The following is a 26,188-nucleotide window of genomic DNA, read 5'->3' as shown; positions in this document are numbered from 1 at the left end:
ATATTACTTTTGTAGCACATGTAAAGCACTCTGAGATAATATTAGCATAGGCCAATACATACATAAGTTAGTTGAACAATGAATTGATGCCATCTCTGTTGCACTATACTCTTGGAGACTACTTATTGCTTCATAATCTACTTTGGAACACTGTCGTCTCTGTAGCTCAAAGCACTCTGTTGCTTTTTTGTGACACAATGAGAGACTATCATCTCTGCCTCACAATGCACTATAAGACAATGTGGTGTGTGTTTAGGATATAGCATACTGACTTGTCGATGAGGTCGAGGAGGTCGTGCGTGGCTACTCGCACGCGGCTGCGGAGGACGAACCACTTCATGGCCATCTTGACGGGCGTGGTCAGGCACGCTGTGAACAGGTCGGCGGGCAGCTCGGGGCTCATGGGCAGGTTCTGTCCCGCCGCGCACGCCGCCAGCTGGATGCAATTGCGGTACGACACCGCCGGAGTTGGATTCGCGGCTGCACTCTCGCGACCGCTCGACGCTTGCATCTGCTTGTTTACTTAGTATTTTAACTACAACTGAATAAACTGTAGCACCTACTGTGACATTCATTTTGATAATTTTTACTCTGGTCTCTGAACTAGCGTCATAATTAGTACACTTTAATATTTAATGGAATCAGGCGTTACCTTGCGGAAGTGCATCCTAAGTAAGAAAAGGATCAATATTTAGCCACTTACGCACATGCAGCTGTAGTCGTGCAATAAAGTGCACCGCCCGCCAGCCCGCTGATAAATGCGCATGCGGCAAACAATGCGAATCACACAACCGCCACCGCCAAATTACTCAACACGTGTTTCACCCCTCCACAGGGCATCTTCAGGAGTTATGTTACACCACGCACTGCATGTGCGGAAGTGGCTAAATTTTGGTCTTTTTCTTACTTAGTACACTTTAATCACTTAAATGAACAAACAGTAAAATTGTATTTTTGACTTATAGACAACATCAATAACATCTGTACATAAAGGATGATTAGTTACATGTGTAAAAAGCTTTAATATGTAATATTATGTGTGTTTAGGTCATTTGCTGTCTAATAAATGTATAGCCCTACCCAAAAATCATTGGTTTCAGTAGATCGGAGAGATAAGTACTTAAACTTTGTACTGTCAGAACATATTGACCCATCGTTCCTAAAAGAAATAAAAATAATGTAACAATTTTAGAGTGATCTTTCAACACTTTATATGGGGTTATTAGAAAAAGATGTACAAGCTTTTTGAAAAGCCTTTTACACCTATTTCCAATCACTATATTATATTTTTATTTAACCACCCGGGTTCATCATTGATTTATTGTTTACTATCACCATGTTGTTAACCTTTCCAGCCTTGACAGTTTGGAAGTCTGGGTTTGGTATATTCATACGTAACGTTGTGATGCTGCAGCAGTACCTGGCCCCTGCCATCCACCGACAACTGGTGTCCTACCTCGTAGTCGCGCTCGTGCTGCTCCGCGAACTGCTTGAAGTTGTCGACGATGACGCCAGCGTTGGAGCAGTCGTACACGTAGAGCGATGGTGCGCCCATCCACGTCTGCAGGTCGTACATCGATAGCGGGATGTACTGCGTATAGGCCTGTGCACACGGACAAACAACTGTATTATAGTGTACTGGATTGTATTGTTGTGTACTGCACTGTATTGTATTATAATTTACTGAGATTCTTTCGTCTGTTTTAAGCCGTGAGGTATTCATCCGCTCAGGAGGTAGACCTGACTCAATGTCTACAAGAGATGCAATTGATTGATTATGTTTGTATATACTGCACCGAGCATTCTACTACAGAACTTTAGTAGCACAGCCAAATATCATTGGCGAATATAAAGCCCAACGAATCCGCTGGCTTGGTCACTTGGAGCGAAAGGGATCGGATCGGAGCGTGAAGGTAGCGTACCTGGAAAAACCGAGGGGTCGAAGACCAGTGGGTAGACCCTGGTATCGCTGGATCGATCGCGTTGAGGCAGACTTGCGCGAATTGAATGTCAACCAATGGCAGACGATGGCGCAAGATATAAAAAAATGGAAGTCTCTCGCTTCGGAGGTCAAGACCCACTTTGGGTCACTGAGCCAGCGGAGTAAGTAAGTATACTGCACCGAATTGTATTGTACTGCACTTTATTTGTACTTTACTGCAATGTTTTGTGTACTGTACCCTACGATAAATATTGCACATCGACCTTTGGAAACAGACAATCGGATAATTTAGGCTTCTTAGAGCATTATCTCTGTTGCACGAAATACAACGACTGACAAAACGTCGCACAGGTAGTGTGTGACAGAGATAGTGCTCTAAGAAGCCGAAATTAACCGATTCCCTTTTTTTAAAGGTCGTTATTTATCGTCATTATTTATCGCCGGCTACTGTACATTTTATTGTACTCCACTTTAGTATAATGTTTTTTACTACACGTCACACCATAAAAATATTGCCTTTAATTTTTTTTATTGAAAAACAAAATTATTATATGCTAAAATGAAATTGAAGCGCTCTTTCAATTTAACTTTTTCTAGTAAACGTAAGGGACAGATAATTGTAATATCGTAAACAGTTGTGAAGCAATGTAAGGATGTGTTTACACGACGTAAATTTCATTAAACTATTCTATACATTCATATATATTTAGTCATCACTATCTTGTTTTTTTTTTAAATCGCTGTCCAAATCTTATTTCACCATCATTTAGAACACATAAACTTACACGTTAAACATATATCCGTCTAAGAAAATGCAAATTCTTCAGATAAATAGGAATCATCAGCATTGGAAAGTTTCTGCGTCGTGAGACCACAATGAGTGAAATTTTTGCCCTGGTGTAGACACATCCTTACCTCATGAATAATCAACACCTTGGACATTCTTATGTATACTTATTTTAATAGCATTACTTGTGAAAATCTTACCCTGTTGAACACCCATATCTCGCCCTGCGATGTGGGCTTCGGTACACCGTGACCGTTGTAATGGAACAGCACGCGCTCGTCCTTCGCGTTGCGGCGCAGGGAGCAACATAGCTTCTTGATCTAAAACAGCAATGCATATTGTAATAACATTTCTACAAACTTGTGTCGGAGGAAAAATATGGATCCACAAAAGATAAGATTTCGAAATACCCGCATTAAACCAAAGGTATAAGAAGGACGAGAAATTGAATCCTAAGTCTCGATTGGTAGATGTCGTTCCGCGACCACTGTATTCACCACACAACTATCGATTTGGCTTCGTGGCACTTCTGCCTATTCATCAAACTCAAAAGGCCAAGGGATGCAGTATCATTGACATGATTGAGGACAACAAAACCGAATCGAAGATCTTGGAGGCTATAACGGAAAAGACTATTCAGACTGTTTCAAGGACTCCGTTGGCAAAAGAGGGTTTAATCGGAAGGTGATTACTTTGAAGGTGATGAAATTGCTTTTAAAGAATAAATGAAGATTTTGCATTTTATAAACAAATTCATCTTATTTTCTGATCACAGTATTAAATGTGTTTAATCAAGGATAATTGTGATATTAAAAAAGAATGATGCCCCACAAATCAACGTCAAGAAATCCGATGATAAGGCACTACCCACTACTGTAAGTAACCAAAAAAAAAAATTAATTTCTTTTTCCAAGTAACGGTACACTGTTGAAACGTAGTCTTTCATTCTGGGCACCATTAACAAGCCCACAGCTGGTCTACAAGCCATGAAGACATATGCTCGGGATTTATCTACGACATAGATTTAGAAATGAGATGATTCGTAGACGAACATGCCTCGAGAATTGGCAAGTACAGAAGGGGCAATGTACAGGTCACATAACGTAGAAAACAAATTGTTTAAGGTTCTAAAGTGGAAACTTTGGAGACAAGGTGGAGAGATGAGCTTGTTGAGTGTCTGACACTAAATGAAGACCGCTTCTTACAGATAATTGGTAATCTATATAAAACCAGCAATGGACATCTTACAACTACAATCATGGTATAGAATTGTAATATCGCATTGGACGTAATACATTGATGGTTATATATAATATGTTATAGTAATGGTATATTCACACCGTACTCTTGAAAAAACCGTAAAATTTCACAATGTACAACACATTACATTTTGAGGCCATGACGGTCGCGCCTAACACACTAATTAGCCTAATTTGATTAAATTAACTTCGCCTCGTGCCTTTTCACTGTTATATATCAGTTAACAAGGTTCGCTTCAAAACAAAAAATATTTTGTTCATTTCTGTCCGTTTTTCTACATACAGATGCAAAATCTCATGTATACACCCTATACAAATGTTAATTGAAGCCATTAACATTTGTATACACCCTATACAAATGTTAATGGCTTCAGAAATATGAAATAACCTAATGACAATATAGAAAAAAAAAAGAATTTTCAAAATTCGAATTATTAAAATGAAATACAATTTACTATCTGTCCCTGAAGACTTTGTATTGCCAGGCGTTATTGGAATTATACTGATGATTTTAAAAAAAAGCTTTTTTCTGACAAATGAGCTATACATTCCCACGTTTTTACATAATTCCAATCACACTGAATATTTCAGACCTAAATGAAGCAGCAATGAAATTCGTTAGTTAAGAGAAAGTGAAAGGGGGACGACAGAAAGTAATGTGAAAAGAATTTAAAAAAAAATTGAAAATCGAATTTTAAATTGATTATCGAACTGTTCCTAACCTATAATCTGATTATTATGAGACATATATATCTGACAAGTTTTGGTTTCAGACGGTTGCAAATAACAATTTGTTAATTTACAAGTCGTTTCAGCCCAAAGACGCCCACTGTAGGACATAGGTCTCCTCGAACGATATCTATTGGGGATATACCATAATCGCCATGCTTGGCAGGCTGGTTGGCCATTGCAGTGTGGTATTATGGTATGTAGAGTATACTGCTGCTCATTCTTTGGACACTTGTTTATGCGCAGAGACAATTCTATATAGTGTATCGCTGGGCTACAACTGCTGATGTCAATTTGCAAATAATATCATTTTTTAGGCAAGAGACCACAAGTAGAACTGGTGGCCGCTGCAGCCTTAAGGTCCTGAAGTAGAGACCATATATCGGCAAGCGTGGCATGGGACTTTCAACCATAAGTTAAAAAGATGACCTTGTTAAATCTGTCATACCCATATAACAATAATTGTATTATTTTGTTTTGATGTCATACTAGGTTCTAAATTTGATATTATATTATATCTACAGAATAGTAAGTTTTAATATATTAACTATGCCAATATCACCTATGTGTGTGTTCTATGTGTTAATTTAAGATATTGTTCCAGAAGTTTGTATTTTTGTACCAAAGAACTTCGACTTAAAACTCCAGCATCTTAATATTTCAATAGTTTATTCAATATAATATGCAATTACTTGGATTTGAAAACAAACATTCTACATTCAGGACACTTTAGTAAGAGTAAGTTAGTGTAAAAGTCAACTTAACAGCATAAAGTTCACAGTTGTGAAGGATGGAATGAGCTTAGAGGTCCAATTAAAGCTACCAATAGCTTGAGCATTCCAAGTTCCAAATTTGTTTTAAGCTGTAGCAACTAGCAAAATAGACAAAATTCCTTGACATACTATTAATAACCAACTGTCTGTGGTCCCTAACTATCAAAACTTGATAATAACTCACTTAAGTAAACATCAATATTGTGAACATAACACATGGTCCGAAGGATTTAAGAAGTCCTACCATTCAATCTTCAATTATTCATCTCCTGCTTGACATAGACTTTGATAACACAAAATGTACCATACTACTGCTTAAATTTTCATAGATTAATTTTTCTAATTGAAGAGTGCTTCTTAAGCACAATATAAACTTAAATGTACTTAAGACAAACTTAAATTGATTTCTGGTGATGGAAACTTTATGTTACGGGCTGGTTTTTGCGACTAAGAGGCACTGCTATCACTTTGTGTCTAGACAAGTTTCATTCTGGTTAAGCCAACTTATCAAGGAATCCCAGCAAACTGTTAATGTCGCTGTTGTTTTTAGAAAGGCAACGAGGAACTCACCTCATCACTGGTCGGGTCAAGGGACTGCTTATAGCGGGCACGTGGCTGCCAACGCTCATACTGGGTCTGCAGCGCATGACCAATGCTCTCCAGAGCCTTGCTCGGTGACAGCGAGTTTGGATCTATGAGTGGTATACATGCAGTTACATTATTCATTGTCTGTAATCAATTCTATATTTCATTAAGGCAGGTTCAAATGGCTCTGTGGTCAAAATAATCTTCTTATTAACTGTTAAATATACATTATAATATAAACAGTATATATTTATAAAATATTTATTATATTACAGACTGCAGTCAAGAGGTGATTCACAAAAAAGAATTACATTAAAGAGAGGCTCTTGAAACACAGAAGCCAAGAGAAACTTTTATCTATTAAATTAAATTTCACACATTTTGTTTTTGTATAATTTGTCCTTTGTCTAAATCAGTATTTATCAACCTTTTATGTGGCATGCTCTATCAAAGCCTTTCTAAAATTCTTATGCCCTCCTATGTAACATATATTCTTTATATTAAAATGAAAGAGTTAAACTTGTGGCGAGTCCACTTTCAAATAGCCTCCTTGTGGGCCACATGTTAGGCAACACTGATCCAAATCAAGGATTAATGATTAACACACAGAAATCATCTAATTTACTTCTAAATTTAATTAACTATGGTAATTTTACTATTCCAGTTTTTTTATTATACTGGATGATTTTGGATTTGTTTTTATAAACACAGAGATAAAGTTAAAACACAAAAGGTGAGAGGTCAATGCTTATGTTATCCATATATCAGCAAATATAATAGTAACCATTTATTTATTTTGAACGATCACTTGTGGGTAAGTCTCCCTACTAAGCAGACCAGACATAGTTATTATGGCAAAGTTTTAGGTAGGCCTGTATCTTGCAGTAGACATCTATTGGCTGATTTCATGATGATTACTGATGTACATCAACTGGGAAGCACCAGAAAAGCTTGATTTAATACAAACTAATATGCGGTGCAAAAGTAATGTCATAATGTGAACACAATTTAATTTTTACAAATAATGCAAAATGACACTGTGCTTTGAAATTTATGATGTAGATATATAGATATACTCCATGGCTTGTTGAAAACTAATTTTCTATCATCCATTAACAAAGCCAGAGGGTTCTAAGTGCATCCTGATCTGAGAAAAGCAAAATGAAATCAGGCTAGTTTTTCGGGATCACTTTCACAGATATAACTAATACAGTAAAAGGAACAATACCCAATTGGTATAAACACCTAAAAAAAATTTTTAATATACTGAGGTTTTCATAATTTTTTTGGTTGATGAATAAGAAACAAAACTATTAATTTTATTTGATTACCCTCCAAAAATAGGTAGTCATTTCAATTCTAATAAGACTTCTACATGACTTAGGCCTCCACCAAAGACTTCAAATAGGACAAGTTGGAAATATACTGCATACTCCAAGAACTAAATAAAAGTAAATATAACCAAATGTCTTACCGATCCAGCATTCAAGTCTTGCACATGGCTGTGTTTTCACCACATCCGGAGGGTCAACTCCCACATTCAGGCACAGTACTAGTGCCACACAATGAGTCTTGTACTGTGAGATCAAATAAGAATTACATATATATCAATTTAAAAAAGTAAAGTTTACTTTTTTACAGAATGAGTTATGTGCAAAAGTTTAAAAGGGATGAATGTTCAGCTCATTTGTCTGCAAATTGCTTTAAAGCTTTTACATCTATTAAATCAGCTATTATAAGGTACTCTGAAATATGATACATTATTTTTTTTATTAGAATGAGAAAGGGGAAATAACTTCTGGCTGTACAGTCTGCAGGAACAGATATTAAACAATTATATTTTTAATTATGTAGCAATCCAAATTTTGAAAATGATTTTATTACTTTATTATCATTACATAATTCATTATTTCTGAAATATCTGATTTTCGGATAGTATGCACAATATATGGTCAGGAAGAGCTATACTTCACCCCTTTTGAGGCTTTTACAACTATAAATCATCCTGTATATATAAAATGTTAGTCCTATCAAGTATTAATTAGACAAAATGTATTACAACATCAATCTCAATAAAGTAAAATATTTAATTAAAATTATGCATAATTGAACAAAATGTTGCAAAAAATTATTAATTATATAACTCTTTTACATATTTTTATATTATAATAGCATTATTAGTTCTCATAGTTGGTTAGATAGCATAAAGGCTGAGAAGAGAGAATTTACAAGCCAAAATCAACCTTCTGACTACAGTATGTTGGTTACAAAATATAATTTTCTTTTAATATTCAGTTATTGATCATTATTATATATAGTTATATTATTACTGTGTATATCCATACAGAAATTGTTATATTGTTTTACAATGACATGCATGAAAAGTTAAAATCTCAGTAACTGAATTTACTTTTTGTAAACAAAATGGTTCAAACCAAAAATTATAATAACAAAATTAAAATAATTACATAACACTTTAATAGCAATAACACAATTTCTTATTTTTATTTATATTCAACCAACATAAAAATAAATGTAAAATACAATAATAATTGCAACAGTAAAAATGGCCCAAAATAAACCAAACTAAAATTACTATTTTGGGTTAATGTTTTCTGTTTAAATATGTTGTCTGTACAGAGAAAATCTTTTATACAATTTTAAAGAGGGTGACATAGGCAGGAATATAATTGGTAAAACTGGGTAAAAAAACGGGTAGATAACAATCTATGAAAATATAATGAAACTAGAAATAAATATGGCAAAACGTATAATAAAATTAAAAATAATTCAAGAAGGAATTTCAAGTAATGGTTGTAATAAGTAATTGTTTATATATTTAACTTTGCGTCTTACGAAATAAATATTGAACAATAATAAAACATTATTTTCATTTGTAAGTAATAAATGCAAAATTTTATATTACCGTCACAACAAGATAATAAAAATCTATTAATAGAAATATCTATTGATAAATAAATTAATAAAAAGGTAACGCAAGCGTCCCATGTGCGTTTGTTTTCAACGTAACGTGTCCTTCAGCAAGCGATACGCAATTGCAATAAACTGCTTTTAAACTATATAAAATATGAATATTTACCTTTTCCTTTACTCTCCAGGAATGTTCTGCGCGCTCGGCGCCTTGTATAGGCTCGGTGTGCCGCGGTTTATTGAAACTTAGAGGCAAATCGTCCTCGGAGTCCGAGCACTCACTATCTGTCTGCCCACCGCTTTTCTCCTCATCTTTAACGGCGAGATAAGGAGGCATTTCTGTCATTTTCACTCAACACTTGCACGCGTTTACTTTTGTTGTTAATGTTTAACGCACATATACATATAAAGAAAACATTTTTAAAACCTCACAGAATCATGTGCGCGTCCATTTTTCAACACCACATGGGAATAAACAATAAAAGTTTGTTTCTTTTCACGCATACGCTGATTGATAATTTTTACTATTTAAATAAATAAACTCAAGTTTCATAATTTATTTAAAATGTAATAATTTAAACAACACATACAAATTTTCAATTAGCGTTTACTGAAACGATACATTATCAAATCTTTGATATGGTTATTTACGCTTTAATATATTTTTAAAATATTGATACCGACCTCAATGTAGTCATAAATATTTTTATAAAATGTTCCTCTTTTGATAAATTTTAGTTTTCTTCATACGAAAATACGCTTCAACAAAGAAAAAAGATAATTAATTAGTCGATAAGACTAATTACTTTCGTAAATATTTTATTTATTTTTAGCGTTATAATTATTTGGAAATCCTACGTAGATACCGTATTAATCTATTTAATAGATATTCATATTGGATGGGTATTGACTTCATTAGACTTGACCAATAAATATTAAGAAGCTAGAGAGATGAAAAAAGTTAAATTAAAAGATTTCAAGATTATATTGTTCACTCATTCGACGGACGCGGAAATCGCATCTTCTAATCGACGAAGTTGTTAAAGCTAAAAAAGCCAACGAGCCAACATTAAAACGACTCTACTCATGCGAGTCCGTTGTAAATAGGAGGGATTCCATTTAAAAACCATCCGGATTGTACTTTTGCGTGATTATATGATACCGTACGAAATATTAAACTGATTATAAATTATATTTATAAGATTTTATTTTAGTTTCAATTTAATTATATAAACATTAACTTTTAGATAAAAACTCTTCTGCAATTACTTTTAATAAAACATTGAGTAAAATTAGGCAGAATAATTTGACAGTTCAATAATTTTTTTTTTAAGTTAATCATCTCAATGTACATTATTTTAAAAATAAAGTCACAAATTTGTGTTAAAAATATACATATTATATATTTTTTTACATTTATAGAACAAAGTCCCGTGTAATAATGTCTTTGACAAAAAAAATTGTTCTCTGTTTTGCCTTTAAATATCATAATCTTATCATATATCAAAACCAATATGTAGATATTTTTTTTGGCTGTAGAAAAAATTGTCTTTATACTCTCTCTTGTCTAGTAGGTACTATAAGAAAAAATACATCAGGATATGTTTGTTCATGATTTTATATTATTCGTGTTTTAACTAATACCAGGAAAATAATACAAGCAACCTCATTCAGAGGCACCATAATCACTGATAATATTATATAATTAGACTAATTAGCGTGGTAAACGACAAAATATAATAATTAGTTGTTTAACAATATTAAAAGTTTACATGGAAAAATATTAGTAAATTTAATATACAGTCCTATGTTAAATGTTGAGCGGTAAATGAGTCACATCTTGACTGCACTGCATACATAACAATTGTTATAACCTACGCCATCAGGGAGGCATTCTATGTGGAATGAATGCCTGCAATTGTAAACAATTAAATTTGATGCATTTGATAAATCCCTGATGATGATCCTTCCTTGACACACATGGCACAAGAAGTGATCCGTCACCGATATACCTCTCTGTTGACCAATTATAAGTTTTTCATGTAAATCAAAATAGTTTCTAAGAGTAATCACTTTACAAGCTTCTTGTACTGACATCTGCAGATGGTAGTCACACATCATTTTTGCAAGACAATCTTTTAAGTCTTTTATTTCGCAACCAGGTTTTATCTGCTGAATTAACATGCGTGGGTCTACATAGTTGCCTATCCGTTTTAAAAGTAAGGTAACACATTCAGGCTTGTCAACTGTCTGCTTTATAAGGTCAGTCCAAAGCTCCTTATCGTTGTGCTCCTGACAGAAGTTGATTGCTTGGTTTATATCATTCAATTTCTCCATTATAATCTGCAAGGCCTCTCTGGTGTTGCCAATGCGGCTTAACAAAAACACCATTTCAGGGTAAAATTCATTGCTTTGACAAACATCTAGTGCTTCCTGAATAGGGTAATTGTCACTGCATTTTAAAAATGGTAACAATTTCTCTCGTGCATACTTTGCATACAATCTGATAAGTTTACCATGGTATCGCCCATTTGGTTCAATTTTGCTGTATGCATCCAGATACTTAAAAAGATACAAGTCATGATTTTCCAACTGTTTCTCTACTACTTCCACTGGTATTTTTGTTTTTTCATGTTGTTTATCTAAGAGTTTAACAGGAAATTTTTCAAGTAATATTGTAATGGCTCTATCACAGTCAAGGTTCATGAGGTCAAGTATTTTATCATATATCACAGTGTACATATCATGTTCTTTTATTAATTTGAACACATCCATATGTTGCAGCCTCAAATAGGCAGTTAACGCCTTATCATATTTCTTTTGATAGCAATAGAGCAAGGCCAATGCTTCCAAATATACATTGCTATCTACCTCAGTTGTCAATAAATGTTCTAAGACCTCTTTGATAATGACCCCAGTCTTGTACAATGATGGATTCCATTCTTGTACTAGTTTGAGAAAACCTTGCGAATCTACTTTCAGGTACTCATAAAAAATCAATTCATAGATGTGTGGACTCAATGCTTGTTCAGGAACTCTAGGTACATAGGCACTGATTGTTCTTAATTGGTTTACTTCTGCAAATTTAAGTATTTGGTTCTCCCACAAGACTTTATCATTCTTACATATCCGTACACATAAAATTGCAGCTTCTTCATACATGTGTTCTGACATCAGATGGTCTAAGTACTGAACTCCAACAGTTACCACAGAATGCTTTGCCGTCCTGCCTCCAATTTCTTCCAAGACTCCTATGGCTTTTTCAAATCTACTGTGCTCTGTTAACCAGCTCACTCGGTCATCAATGTCATATGGACAAGCAACTATTATATCTTTGGGGGACACAATGAAGAACCTATTTTCTTCAATTAACATATCTAAATAGTAATCATTACATGAGTATTCTTCATAACCTCGGATGTTAAGGCTGTCTGTTGAAACCTCACAAAAGTCGCACTCTTTGTAATCTGCCACTATCAGAGCAGGTCGTTGTGCTTTCCCTGTCTCGGGATCAGGTTCTTTTGGGACACTAAGCAGTACCAGTTGATCATCCAAAGGACCAAGTCCACTAATAAAATAGTCTGTTTGAAATGTGTACATTGGATCCACTAAATATTCAGTCACATCTCGTGTCTGTAATTCAATTTGACTTCGTTTTCGTATCACACATATTCGTACTGTGTCTACCCATCCAATCATGAGAGTGTTTCTGTCAGACCAAATTAAGTTGCATCTGAAGTCTTCTATAGACCTATTTGGGCTTTTTTCCCATTGAATAAGTCCTAGAGAACATCTTGCTACTAAATCATAGACTCGAACACCGACTTCACTTGCCCATGCTACAAAGCGATCTTGCCAGGCTATGGCTTGAACATAACCCTCACATTCGCAAAGAACTGTGCTCCGTAGGCGATTTAAAAATGTTTTCTCATACAGAGTTAGTTTATTGTCACCTGAAATTTGAACAAAAAAATTATTGTAGTGGTCCTAAATATCTAACTTCGCGCTACTTAACGCTCTTATTTAAAGCTGGAATAGGCAGTTAATAAATAGCTCAAGTTATGGAAAAGCATGTCCACTAATTGTCAATGTCATTGGATAATTTTCATCTATTATCTAACTTTCTAAGAAGACAAAAAATGTCATTCAAATTTAATAAAGATATAATTTCATCTTAAAATTGGTGTGAGCTCAAACTTGAATTTGGTGAATGAAAAATCAAATTACTAGTAACACAAAAGGGTATGTAAAAATTAGGTTACTTCATTGAATACTTAAAACCCATAGAACTATCATTAAATAACATTTCAAAATATACTTATATCAAATTAACCTTAGGATATTTGTAAAGAAATATGATGTATTTAAAATATGGTTGACTGACTTATATGAAATACTAGATCAAATTCATTAATTTCTTTGTTATCAGTTAATAATTTTTTGTTTATTTAAATATAATTTATGACTTTAATTTGAACTTTGTAAAATTTATATATTCTAGTGTTAAGTGGATATTCCACATAAATGTCATCTAATACCTGTAAGAAATCTCCTTCCTGAACCAGATTTGTAATAAAAAGGATCCAAGGCAATTGACTTAACAACTCTACTCAAAGTCAGGTTGTGGGAATTGTCATCAGTGTACAGGCCATAGATCAACACTTTGCCATCGTCTGAACAACTTGCTATGTAGTCCCCGTTGGAATCCACCGAGATCTTGTTGACGGCGATGGCGTGTGCTTGCAAGTCTTTCTGTTTGTTTTCTGGCGAAATCAGCACCGTGTTCCCGTCATGGTCGAGCAGGTGTATTACCCCCCATTGCGTGCCGAGACAAATAAACTTTGTGTGAACACAAATACAGCTAACAGCGTCCTTCAGCAATATATTTTGGACGTCATTACCCATACGATCATATTTTAACTTTGGTTCTTCATCCGAAGGCAAGCTATCACAACTTTCAAGATTAAGAGTCATGTTAAATAATTATTATTCGATATTTATTAATAACCATCACATCGTAGACTCATTTCCGTAGTAAACATTTGAAAACCCTCTTCCTTAAGCTTTCGTCTTTGTATTTTGATATTTTTATGATTAATGACATTAGGGTTGGGTTGCTAACAAAATGTTTTTTTTTAAATACGTCTCTTTGTACATGGAAAATTATTAACAGTTTTGTGAAGTTTTATTTAAAAAATGTATTACATTTTTACGACAAGTTTTTCATATTTAATTACTATAATAAAATTCAAACTGATCGACAGTTAACATGAATCAAAATTATTAATGTCTTAGTAAAGCTCACTGTGAAATATAATTTACACTATTTATTATAATGGCAATGATAAGTGGCGCGAAAATATAATTTTATTAACGCACGAGATAAAAGCCTAGGAGAAAATTGTCGATAATTTACACAAAACCATGGAAAAGTATAAGAAGCATTTATCAGAATTTGGTTGTAAAGTTTTAAATGTTTTGATGAATCAACATTATAAAGGTAAAAACAACTATTAATTTGATGTAGGTTATTAAGTTCAGGACGGTTTCTGTTAAAGTTTTTTTGCTCTTCGGCAACGTTAAAGGAATAATTTAATAATATTTAAAGGTTCTGTTGAATATATATTTGGATTTGTTTTGATATAGAGCAATTGATAAACAGAAATTAAAAACTTACATATGAAATAATAATTTATGGTATGTAATAAAAATTAATATCGTAGTTTATTTTTAAAAATAGATAAAAACCAAAGAAACCGATGCAGTGACAATTATTATAGAAATTCACATGAAAGAAGTTATCAGTCTTATATGAAAGTACCTTACAAGTAAGTTGTTTATTGTTTCAAACATTGCTGTACTTTTACTTATATATCTTGCTATTTTAAAATAACTTATTGCAGTGCCAGTAAAGCAAATTCAAGTTATAATAGAAATGCTGATAACGATTCACAATTAAATATAAACAATATTCGCGGTGATAAAGATTGTGATGAATTAATTGATGTTAATGAAATATTATTAGAAAAAATTAGTTCTGAAGTACCCCAGTCGGCAGAGCTTGTGAAAACCGTTAATGACAGCAAAAGTCTTCACAAAAATGTTCTCCTCAACTCAGACGAGCTATTCAATAACAATATTTCACAATTAGTAGAACCTGTCGAATACCCAGGAAATAATAAAGATCCTGGTGAAAGTGTATCTTGGAAGGATATGTTTGATACTGTTCTATTTACGGATATCGATCATACTGAAGAAGATACATCTAATGCAAATGTAACAACAACTAAAGAGTTTAAAACTTCATGTACAGACGAATTGAAATGTGTCAATGATATCATTGTTCCAAATAATTCGAATAAAAGAAAAAAGAAGGCTGAAAAAGAACCTAAAGATGAAAAATTAAAACAAACAAAGATAAAAAAGGCATCAGAAGAAAAAGACAATAAACTTAAGCAGAGTTATCGAAAACAAAAATATTCGAAAGCCATTAAAAATTGGTTGAAAGATATAGAATCGATTCAAAACCATGAACAAACAAAGGTACAGTACGATACTCTCGATTTTGCCAGTAAAAATATAACTGGAAACAATAATAAACTACAAATTACTTTTAATAATAAAACACCAGATGAGACATCTAAAAAAACAATTCAAACGCAATTGTCGAATGTAAATGGTATAATGAGATTTAAAAAACCGAAAAATACTCTCGAAGAAACAATAGAAACCGGGGAATACCCTCCGGTAGAAACAATCAAAGATAAGAAAGTTAAGTCAAAATTTTTGGCACCTATTAAATCCAAAATTCCCGTGAAAGATATAACTTACAATATAGTATCAGTTAGTGGCGATTTCAATTTTCGAAAGATTTTTTGGAACAGTGAAGAAATCATTATAACACTTATTTACAGGTGACACTTCATATTTTTTTAACGAAAATTGGCACTGCTGGCCGTTAAGGCCACAATACTTTAATTAAAATAATTTTTGCGCGTTCTATTTAAAATTCGAACGAGTATTTGAATTCGGACGCCACCAATAATGCTACCGTCATATTTGCTATTCGGACTAATTTTAAGAGCAAATATGTGCACAGGTGGTAGTTTCAAATCACCCACTGAACGCGTATATGTTGATTGGTTGTAGTTTTTTTTATATATTGCTTTAATATTAAGCCTATTTGCGAAGAAAAGAGGAGGTACATCTATTTCTTTAGATTCTTTAGATTATTTTTTAAGAGGTTGTACACCTATTTCTTTGAAAAGGGGTCACATTGAAATATGTTATATTAATTTATTTTTTTCTATGAAAAAGGCTACAATTACTTATGACTGTTATAAGTCTGTAGGGACAGATAATAAACAATAATTAAATTTGATACGCACTGAACAGAATTTTGAAAATGCTTTTTCTTACTATATTATTATTAAACCTACACCATTGATTTGAATAGGGCGTACCATATATTGATTGACAGCAAATGCATATACATTTACACTAGTAGTCACGATACGTCATCGTCGGAGGCGCATTTAACAGGGGAATCCCCACGACAACGCGTTCTGTATTCACGTCGGGTGAAAGAGAGCACTATACAATATTTCTCGCTTTTTGATTGGCTGTCAGTTTTTATTGGTTGAATATTGTTTTCATTTATTAATTATTTAAATATGGCCTAAGCTTGACCAATATATACACTTATATAATCCCACAATACCTTTAAAGCTTTTACACCAATAACCAATCATCCTGTATATGTTTTTCACAGCAACGGGTTCTGTCAATTAAACAGTCACTATACGGAGGACACGGGAGAACCTCGGGGAGTTATGGTTCTTGTCAAAGATCAATTTTTCTATATAAAAGACGTTTCTGAATCTAAGTATGTCACCTTTTGGTGTTCAACTATTTTTTTTAATATTCATTCCCTAGTAACTGCAGTGCGATGTGTTTCAGAGAAATAAATGATTTAATTGAGAGTAACACGTTGATCTTTTACGAGGGTAAAGATATTCTGATGTACTTGCGTCGACAGTGCCAATGGGTAGATATTCCGATTAGTTTAAAAGTTTATGATGTAAAGGTTAGTAAATAATTCAATATGTGAACACTTTTTTACAATACTCGTTATTTGTATTTTTGGGAATATAGTATAGTTATAATTGTATTAATTATCGGCCTGGGTACGTCTTGTATCTAATTAAACTGTTTCTTACTAGAAAAGTAATTTCACAGTGACCAGTTGAAAGTATACTTTCCTATTGTTATAACCTTGTCTAGTAAGCCTAAATGTTTACTCAACTCTTTTGTTCTTCACTCTGACGTTCCTCATCAGCACTTCTTATTATATTTAAAGGCTCTTTCAATCAGACATTTCCAGTCTATCACTTGAAAGTCCAATATTTAGCCACTTCCGCACACGCAGAGTTAATCGTGCAACAAAGTGCACCGCCCGCCAGCCCGCTGATAAATGCGCATGCGGCAAACAATGCGAATTACACAACTGCCACCGTTAAATCACTCAACACGTGTTTCACCCCTCCACGGGGCATCTTCAGGAGTTATGTTACATCGATTAGTGCCCAACACAGAGTGACCCTCCTCTAAAGGTTGCTGCACTGTTCGTATTCAGTGACTTCCCGCGACGTTAACTATGTCGTTAGTCCACTTGTGGGTAGTCTGCCCACGCCGCGTCTACCGGCTCTTGATCCCTTAAGTAATATACAGGTAATATTACTTTCGAAGTGTTAATTACTATGTATCAATAAATTCCTTTTCAAAACTGATGACAATTAAGTCCTGTGACAGAACGCACGGGCTAATATCTTATTAGAAAAGTAAATTCACATTGACCAGTTGAAATTAAACTTTCGAACAGTTTAAGTCCATATTAGAAAAGTAGTTTGACAGTGACCATTTGAAAATATACTGATGGTCTCTCAACATCTTAGATCATTTAAACCAGTGATTCCCTAAGTGGTCTATATCGACTACTAGGGGTCTATGACAACCTGCAGGGGGTCTACGTCAGCGAAAAAAAATTGGGGGTCCATGAAATGAAAGTGGGAGTCCACGATAGTGGATCTCAACACATACACTGATAGTACCTATTTACTTACATCATACTATCTTATAATATCAAAACATTTACGTTATTTATAAAAGTACCTATGAAGTAAAAAAATTTTTTTATTTAATGTTACGTATATTTTACATAACAGATACAAAATTTTATTTTGAGTAGTTTTAATTTAAATTCAATTAATAAATGTTTAAATTAACATGTATTTTTACTTTAAGTTTTTAACACTAAACTTCACTACAGTTAGAAATTTACAGGAAAATCAATATCAGGTAAGTAGGGGGTCTACCCAACACGGAAAACATGGCAAGGGGTCTACGACACAAAAAAGTTTGCAAAATATAATCTAAAAAGACATTACAAAATATGATCGACTGTTTTATGAAATTACCAGATTGGGGCCAGCCTATTAAATCCAGATAACCTGCCTAAGAATTTCTCCGAATTGCAAAACCTTATTAAATACGTCCCCGAGTATACGATAGTAACGGATTGCCCAGAACAAACAACGGCCTGGTATATGACTTTGCTGAAAAACTGTTGGAACCTTATTCGCCAGTCCCTGATCGAACAAGCCCTTTGGAACGTCTTCGTGGATATCGAGATGCGAGTGTTACCAATTCTTGCGGGTAAAATATTTTTCATATTTATTTTTTGAAGTATTAATCTAGTACTTTTATTTATCTTATAAATTTAAAAATATTTGAGAAACTTGACGCAACGCTAAACTCGTACGATATAAACTTATAATTGAAAGAAAAAATGAAGCCATTTATTTCTAAATTTTTAAAAAATTACATGTTAGTAAAGTTTAGTATGTCTGATTCTATTTGTAGAATCAGACATACTACACTTTTTAGTAATTTTTTTTATATAAGGTTTTCAAATATCTCCCTTCCGCCTTTTTGTCTTTTGAATTTCGCGGCTATGTACAAAGCGCTACAGAGCTCGTATCTGGCAATACTATACATATTTTGAAAGGTCTTGACATAACCTACAAAACGACGCTATGCATGATTAGTTTGGATATTGCGTTCAACAGTTATAGACGTGTAAACATGGAGTTCACTAACGCCGAAATTGTATTATTATTATTATTATTTCTATTATTATTATTCGAGCCCACTTTTTTGGGTACAAATTTTCTCCAGCGCCTTGTTTAAGCAGTCCTTTTCTGTAATTTTTGAAATATCATAAACATTCTAGTGAAGATGGAACTTTAAAGATGTGCACTCTCCAAAAATATAAAACATAGATTTAATATATGAACTTACACAGTATGTCCCATAAATCAACGTCGATGTGAAATATGATGGTAGTTAAACTTATTACAGAAAATTAAAAAAAAATCCATTTTACGTCTTTAGACCTTTTGGTCAAAGATTCGTTAATCTTCGTCTTGTTAGACATGGCGTCCGTTTTAACCATGTTCTCGTCTATCAAACCTCTTCTCGATTTCTCGGTTCACTGCAGTGTCCCTGGAGGGACGTCAAAGCAGTTGGTATTGCTAATGACAAAGTTCTTGCTCAGTTTCCTGGACCAGGATCCATCAGACCTGCAAATGGAGCATTCGGCAAATTTGTGGTGTCAGTCATAACTTAAATTGCTCCTAACCTAAGTTGATTGACCATCATCATAATGTCACCCGATAGCCCCACACTGCATGACCTCCCCAAATGGCGACGATGATCCAGCGACATTACGTGACCTCGACTATACCACCGTCAACCAGTAGGGGGCATACATATGCCGCGTCTGCTGGCTTGTGGTCGCCATTCCAATATCTTTCGGCCTCAGCGGCTGCACGAGCGATGTGTCTCCTTCACTTCAGCCCAGCAATTATTCAAACTACATGGGTGAGCTAGGTTCTTCTGCCGATCTCTTCATTTGTGATTTAATCTAAGCCTTAAATGTATTATTCAGTGTAAGTATGCGTGCAACCTATGCACACACAATAACATAATTGAAACTTCATATCTGATCCAAACATTGTTAATAGACATGGAGTACCGCGGCGTGCGGGTAGATCTAGAAAAGTTGAAACGCATGGAGCTGATATTACTAGATGAAATGAAATCAGTGGAGCAGGCCTGTTACAAGGCAGCCGGGAAGAAGTTCCAGATAAACTCAACTTTGCAAGTGCGGACTATATTGTATGACGAGTTGAAACTTGACTCCGAGTGTAACGTGAAGATCAGGGAGACCATCTGCAAAGGCGCAAAGTCCACTTCCGAGGCCATGGTGATCTGTTTATACTTTTTAGACCATGATATCGTTTAAATCTGTACCTACCCACATGTTCCAATGAAATTTGAGGAAAACTTTTATTTATAAATACCTTCTACATACACATAATATAAATAAAGTTATGGAATTTTTTTGTTTGTCCGTCCATTTTTCAGCTTCGTAGTGTAATGAACAAGCATCCGTTGCCCAAATTGATATTAGAGTACCGAAGGCTGCACAAAGCACACGCCACCTTCCTCTCCGGAGTCTCGCACTGCGTGCAGGACGGAGTTGTTAAGCCAGTGTGGTAAAAATACCTTTTTTACTTAATTTCGACACATGACTTTTATTTCATGCGAATGACTTAACCCTTAAATGCATAATGATGTAACTGCAACATACCACTTAAACGTAAAATGAGTATTACACTTAAGAATAAATGCATAGTGTTGTATATCTACAACATTAGTTTTTTAAAAAAAAATAAGTATAAAAAATATTATATACATTTTTTTCTATTTTTCCCTGCATTTTAGTGTACTTATCTACAAGATATTTTTTTAAAAGTATAAATAAAAGGGTATTTAAGGGTTAAGGATGCCAGAAGTGGTCTTTTTTTGGGCCTCGCTGGGAAGCTTACTTTCGCTTAACATGGAAAAGGCTACGCCCGGAATTTTTCTATGAGAATGAATCACACGTGAGGAGTTCCTAACGAAAACAGCTGACATAACCCAGCGGGTTGGCAAATTCACGTGGATATGGGCAGGTCATATAGCACGCAGATCAGATGGCTGCTGATCTAATAAGTGCTGTAGTGGAAGCCATGGACCAGCAAGTGCAGCGAAGGTCGTCCGCCCATTAGGTGGGTCGATCCTATTAGAACTCAATGGGAGGCCAACGGCCAGCTGTGGGCGTGATGACTGAAATGACGATGATGAATATAAGCACATTTAAAAAAAAATTACGTGAGAATTTTGTTTTATAAACGAACAACATAATAGATTTGTTTTAGATTAATGAGATTATTGCATTCTTCATATGCACCTAATTCTAGAAAACGTAGCTCGAAGAATTAAAGTGGCAGTTGTCGGGGTATGTAGCTCGTGTAACCGATGGCGGTAGGAGCAGAAAAGTTCTCGAGGAGCGGCCTCGAGTCGGTAGACGAAGCGTGGGTAGGGCTCCCACTGGGTGGGTCGAGGAGGCAGTTAAATTCTCTGGAAGTTGCTGGATGTGGATGTAGCAGTGTTAGACCGATCGTCGTAGCAATTTTTGGGGAACGCCTATGCCTTGTAATGGCGACTATGGATTGAAAAGAAGAAGATAAAGATCTTTTATTCGCTTGGAAGATGAAATATTGGCTACAGAGACATTACGTGATCACGACTATATCATCGTCAACTAGTAGAGGCCATACATATGCCGTGTCTACTGGCTTGTGGTCACCATTCCAATACCTTTCGCCTCAACTGCTGCACGAGCGATGTGCTTCTTCCATCAAATCAATGAATCATTCTGTCAAGACATCGTTCTGTCTGCAGGGAACAGTCCGCTGCGGCCACGGGTCGGATCGCATCCAATACTCCTAACTTGCAGGCCGTTCCAAAAGCACCGTTTATACTTCAACAAATTTCAACGGAAGACAGTGGTACTGGTAAATACTTTTTACCCTCCGAATTGCCTCATCAGGATTATCATTATTTCAGCGTTACGACGTTCACAGTTGGTCATAAGCTAATCCAAGGATTTCCAGAATGTCTGCTTGAAGGCAGCCTGCCTCGATGACCTTAACAAGGTTATTTATTCACCATGAGGGTACCCTGCGTTTGCCTACCCGTGCTCTCTACTCCAGAACTTTAAGACCCCAGTTGCACTTATTGCTTTAATGTAAGATAGGACCTCCTTCTGTAAGGTGGGCGGATGATCTTGTTATGGTCGCCGGAAGACGCTGGATGCAGGCAGCTTCAACCTGTACTATTGAAAATCTATGGAAGAGGCTTATGTCCAGCGTTTGGTGTTCCAAGACTGAAATGATGATGTTGAAAAAACGACATGAAGTCCTAAGAAAAAGTTTGTACATTCATCAAGCTTTGCCCATATTTATACCGGTCTCAAACTATGAAATCAATGTTTAACCAATAAAAAATGTCGGCCAATCATAAGCCGAGAAGTTTTGTAGAGGGCTCTTTTTCGCTTGGTGTATAAAAAAAATATTGCTGCGGGATTACCCTTTAATTAAGCAATCGAAAGCCGTTAGGGCAAAAGATCCTCGAGTAGGGACCATGTGCTATACCCACGACAACGTAGACACGACGTGAGTAGGCTGGTGACATATTCAAGTTGGCTGTCGCTGGATGCTGGCAGCGCTAGAAGGATCATCATGGCGATCTTTTAGAGAAACCTGTACCTTGCAGTGGGCGTCCATTGGTTGATATAATAGTGAAAAGTAGAGGTGGTTTTGCTGAGTTATTGTATATATTCTCTATCAGCCTGTACCTCTACAAGGAAGCTTCTGTCCCACTTGTGTGCAAAACAAAGCTACTAATAAACTTGTAAACGACTGTGAAGATAAAGAAGAGCAAGTGCTGAACCTGCGATCGTTGTACGTGTCGCGGGAGGGACATTGGTTACTGGCGGCAGACTTCAGGCAGGTGGAATGTCGCGTGCTGGCCATGGCTGCAGCTGATACCGGACCGCTGCGAGCTTTGCACAGCGCTGATCTGTTCCGCGACCTCGCCGCCAGCTGGTATCTTTTATTCATGTATACAACTGTTTTTTTTTGTTGCAAGTCCATAAAATAAATAATACCAAGTATAATTTCTGGCCACTATGAATGAATAAACATTACCGATTTAAAAGATTTTTTTATTATCTGTGAGGCTAAACAAGCCGGAAGCGGCAGTGACGCAGGAGGAACGCGAGCGAACTAAGCGCGTGGTGTACGCGAGCATGTACGGCGCCGGCGCCAACAAGCTCGCTGACGTGCTTTCACTCAGCTACGAGCGAGCACTCGAAGTTGCTGCAAGCTTCAACCGTGAGTGCCTACATCTCAACACTTACTGTAGCTGTCACACTAGAAGATATGTACAATCACTCAACTGTTAGCCCTGAAGGAGGTCCACAGAAGAACCAAACGCACCGACGTAGCTCGAAGAATTGCTTGTTTGAAGGAGGTGTGGGCGGGGCACGTCATAACCGGCGGCCGTTGAGACTGGAAGGTTCCCGAGTGGCGACCATGACTCGGTAGACGCGGCGTGGTCAGGCCCTCGACCAGGTGGACCGATGACGGAAAGTCACTGGTTGCGGGCAGCGCAAGAGTGGTCATCTTAGCGATCTTCGAGTAAGGCATGTGCTTTGTAGTGGGCGTCTATCAGCTGGCATGATGATGATGGTGATGTTCAGTCCCTACGAAGGAACAGAAAGCGTCTTTTTGACGTAAGATTCGCCTTTAAGAACGATGCCGCAACAAGACACCACGTTTACAAATGTCGCCAGTAAAAACCTTCAATAATAACATTTCAGCGAGTTTACACCATATATACAAATAGCCATGTAATGACGTCTATTAATAAAATTAAAGTTTTTGAGAAAAAACTATTCACGTACTGCGATTTCCCTGGTCTAAAGTAGAAACGCATTTTTCGAGGGTAATAATACAAATCGAGGAGTGTATATTCGTTTCTCTCCAAAGGGACTTTCCCGGCGTTAAAGACTTTCGGGCGAGCGGTTGTGTCCAAATGCGAGCGAGATGGACAATTACGCACGCCGTACGGCAGAGTGAGACATTTTAAAAACATTGCCAGCGAAAATTTTGACACAAAGGCGCAGGCGGAGCGGAAAGCCGTCAACTTTATTATACAAGGTGAGTTTTTGATTACTACCCACACAATTTGTATTAAACATTTTTTTTTTTAATTTTAATTTACATTTAATGGCGTAACCTCATCGTGAGTGTTTATTCAGAAGTAATTAACAAAACCTAAAAGACTAACACCTAAACTGCATGGCATTGACAAACGTCGCCACAACGAGCCACCCACAAGCCACGGGACAGTTGGAACGCTTCATGATATTATTCCTGCAGGTCAAATAGCATCGCCAGGCATAGGCCTCTTCCCAAAATTCACCACGACAACTGGACCTAACCACGGCACGTTTACCCGCTCCAGGTGCTTTTTACGCGTTCCGTATGGAACAGTTCTGTGATTTACTTCACAACAGTACTATTTTGATAAGAACAGAACATCTCTTTCTACTTATAAGAATTAAATATCGTGGCATATTGAAGGATCCGCCGCGGATCTGTGCAAGATGGCGATGGTGTTGACGGAGGAGGCTCTCCGGACCGCCAACCCACAAGTGGACTGCCGTCTGTTACTGCAGATACACGACGAGCTGGTGTGGGAGGTGCGTGACGGTGATCTGAGCATAGCTGCCGGTAGGTTCTAATGTCTTTACTGCAATATGTGTGGTTATAGAAAGTATACGGGCTATCACTTGGGACCAAGGGTGAATAAGATGTATGGTGGATGTCACTTATTTTTTTTATGGCAATAATCTAGAATCTAGACCACAGGCCATAAGCCTTCGAATTGGGAGGCGATTAGCTTGCGGAGGTGAATTATCACCCAAACTCGTATCTGATTTTTCTTCGATGAAATAAACACGTTTAGCGGGTGTAAGAAATTTACCACCCGAGCTCGTTGGGAAGGTAGATGATATCCAAGAGCAAAGGTGTGTCCAGAATTATCTAAAGAGTAATTATAATTTACAACTTACACGACCGTGATACAATGGCAGCAACCATATCATTGGTGGGTTTCTAAATTCAAATAGGCGTTCGTATTTCAAATCGAAGGCGGAAGAATGATTTAAAATTACAGTATTGTGGCTGTACTGGTCTGCAATACGGAGCGCGAACGTTGCGTCCGTGTATTTTGCAAAAGCTGGCCTGAAAATTTAATAGCAAAAACAATATGTGTATCAGAATATAAATTTATTAATTCAATCGTAATTTGATTACTTAAAAAATAAGTTTTGTATTATTTTTTAATTTTTAATGTGATGGAAAACGAAATTTTGGAACGATATTTGTTATGCATTACATTCTTTACGCGCCTTTTTGGGTTCCAATTGAAGTCAAATTTTTTTGGGGATTCATCCTTGGGCCGGTAGGTCTTGTGTTAACACGAGTTCCAAAGTACGAGTTGATCAAACATAGCCCATATTTGCACCGATTCTTAAAACTACAAAAAACTATACTCAACCAATTAAACCGTAAGCCAATCACAATGCGATTATTATTGTTGAGTGCTCTCTTTCGGTCGAGGTGAATTAAGAGCATTCTGGCGTGGGATTCCCCTGTTTGGTGCGCCGCTGACAATGACGTATTAGGTAGCTCCTACAAATTTTTGTGCAAGTCGCCGTACGGTGACCATACGGTTAGTTATGCAATTTTTTATTGTAAAATTTACAACAGTATCATTTGTTAACTTTTTGATTGCTTTCCAATTCGGGTAGCCCATAACAATCATCTGTCCTTTTCACTCGCTCGTAAAAGTATTTTGGTAAGAGCAATAACTAAATATAACCCTGTCATGTTAATATATTACAAAATATATACAAAAATGTTTTTAAGTTGTAAGTAATAAAGTGATGTGGCAATACTAAGTAAAGTAACGCCATCAATGTTGATATTTCTTCAACCTAAATTTCTGTATTTATTATAAAACACATACATTTTTTTCTAAAGCCATAATTAAGACAGCGATGGAAGGTTGCGGATACAAATGCGGGATGCCTATGGTGTTGCCAGTCGCCTTGAGCGTCGGACGTAATTGGGGAGAAATGAGTGAACTTACACTGGAACTATAA

At 35.8% G+C, this 26,188-nt stretch overlaps 3 protein-coding genes across 3 annotated transcripts in view; 1 reads left to right on the top strand and 2 right to left on the bottom strand.

The window, feature by feature from the left end:
- Positions 1-9,460, bottom strand: part of raptor (regulatory associated protein of MTOR complex 1) — a 31,715-nt gene extending 22,255 nt beyond the window's left edge. The window contains exons 1-6 of the mRNA XM_068775631.1: positions 9,176-9,460; positions 7,550-7,652; positions 6,061-6,182; positions 2,930-3,049; positions 1,457-1,603; positions 273-511 (exon numbers count right to left, since the gene is read on the bottom strand). Coding sequence (XP_068631732.1) covers positions 273-511; positions 1,457-1,603; positions 2,930-3,049; positions 6,061-6,182; positions 7,550-7,652; positions 9,176-9,352 — 908 coding nt within the window. The 5' untranslated portion in view covers positions 9,353-9,460. The remainder of the gene's footprint in view (positions 1-272; positions 512-1,456; positions 1,604-2,929; positions 3,050-6,060; positions 6,183-7,549; positions 7,653-9,175) is intronic.
- Positions 9,461-10,622: 1,162 nt separating this feature from the next.
- Positions 10,623-14,075, bottom strand: lt (vacuolar protein sorting-associated protein light). The gene is made up of 2 exons (XM_068776162.1): positions 13,545-14,075; positions 10,623-12,959 (listed from the first exon to the last, which is right to left on the bottom strand). The coding sequence occupies exons 1-2, from the start codon at positions 13,978-13,980 to the stop codon at positions 10,840-10,842; spliced, it is 2,556 nt and encodes an 851-aa protein (XP_068632263.1). The 5' UTR covers positions 13,981-14,075; the 3' UTR covers positions 10,623-10,839.
- Positions 14,076-14,817: 742 nt separating this feature from the next.
- LOC137932373 (DNA polymerase nu-like) lies at positions 14,818-26,188 on the top strand. The gene is made up of 13 exons (XM_068775977.1): positions 14,818-14,834; positions 14,910-15,920; positions 16,778-16,891; positions 16,966-17,092; positions 18,486-18,720; positions 20,091-20,332; positions 20,494-20,624; positions 21,856-21,959; positions 22,892-23,060; positions 23,194-23,348; positions 24,006-24,176; positions 24,603-24,752; positions 26,067-26,188. Exons 1-13 carry the CDS (start codon positions 14,818-14,820, stop codon positions 26,186-26,188), a joined length of 2,748 nt encoding a protein of 915 aa, XP_068632078.1.

Source organism: Battus philenor, unplaced genomic scaffold (genome assembly GCF_028537555.1).
Source record: "Battus philenor isolate CCGP_79_NKW_IND1 unplaced genomic scaffold, ilBatPhil1.0.hap1 SCAF_9, whole genome shotgun sequence".
In the NCBI taxonomy this organism is placed as follows: domain Eukaryota; kingdom Metazoa; phylum Arthropoda; class Insecta; order Lepidoptera; family Papilionidae; genus Battus; species Battus philenor.
The sequence above is the reverse complement of the archived record's forward strand: the minus strand, read 5'-3'. Positions and strand labels throughout refer to the sequence as shown.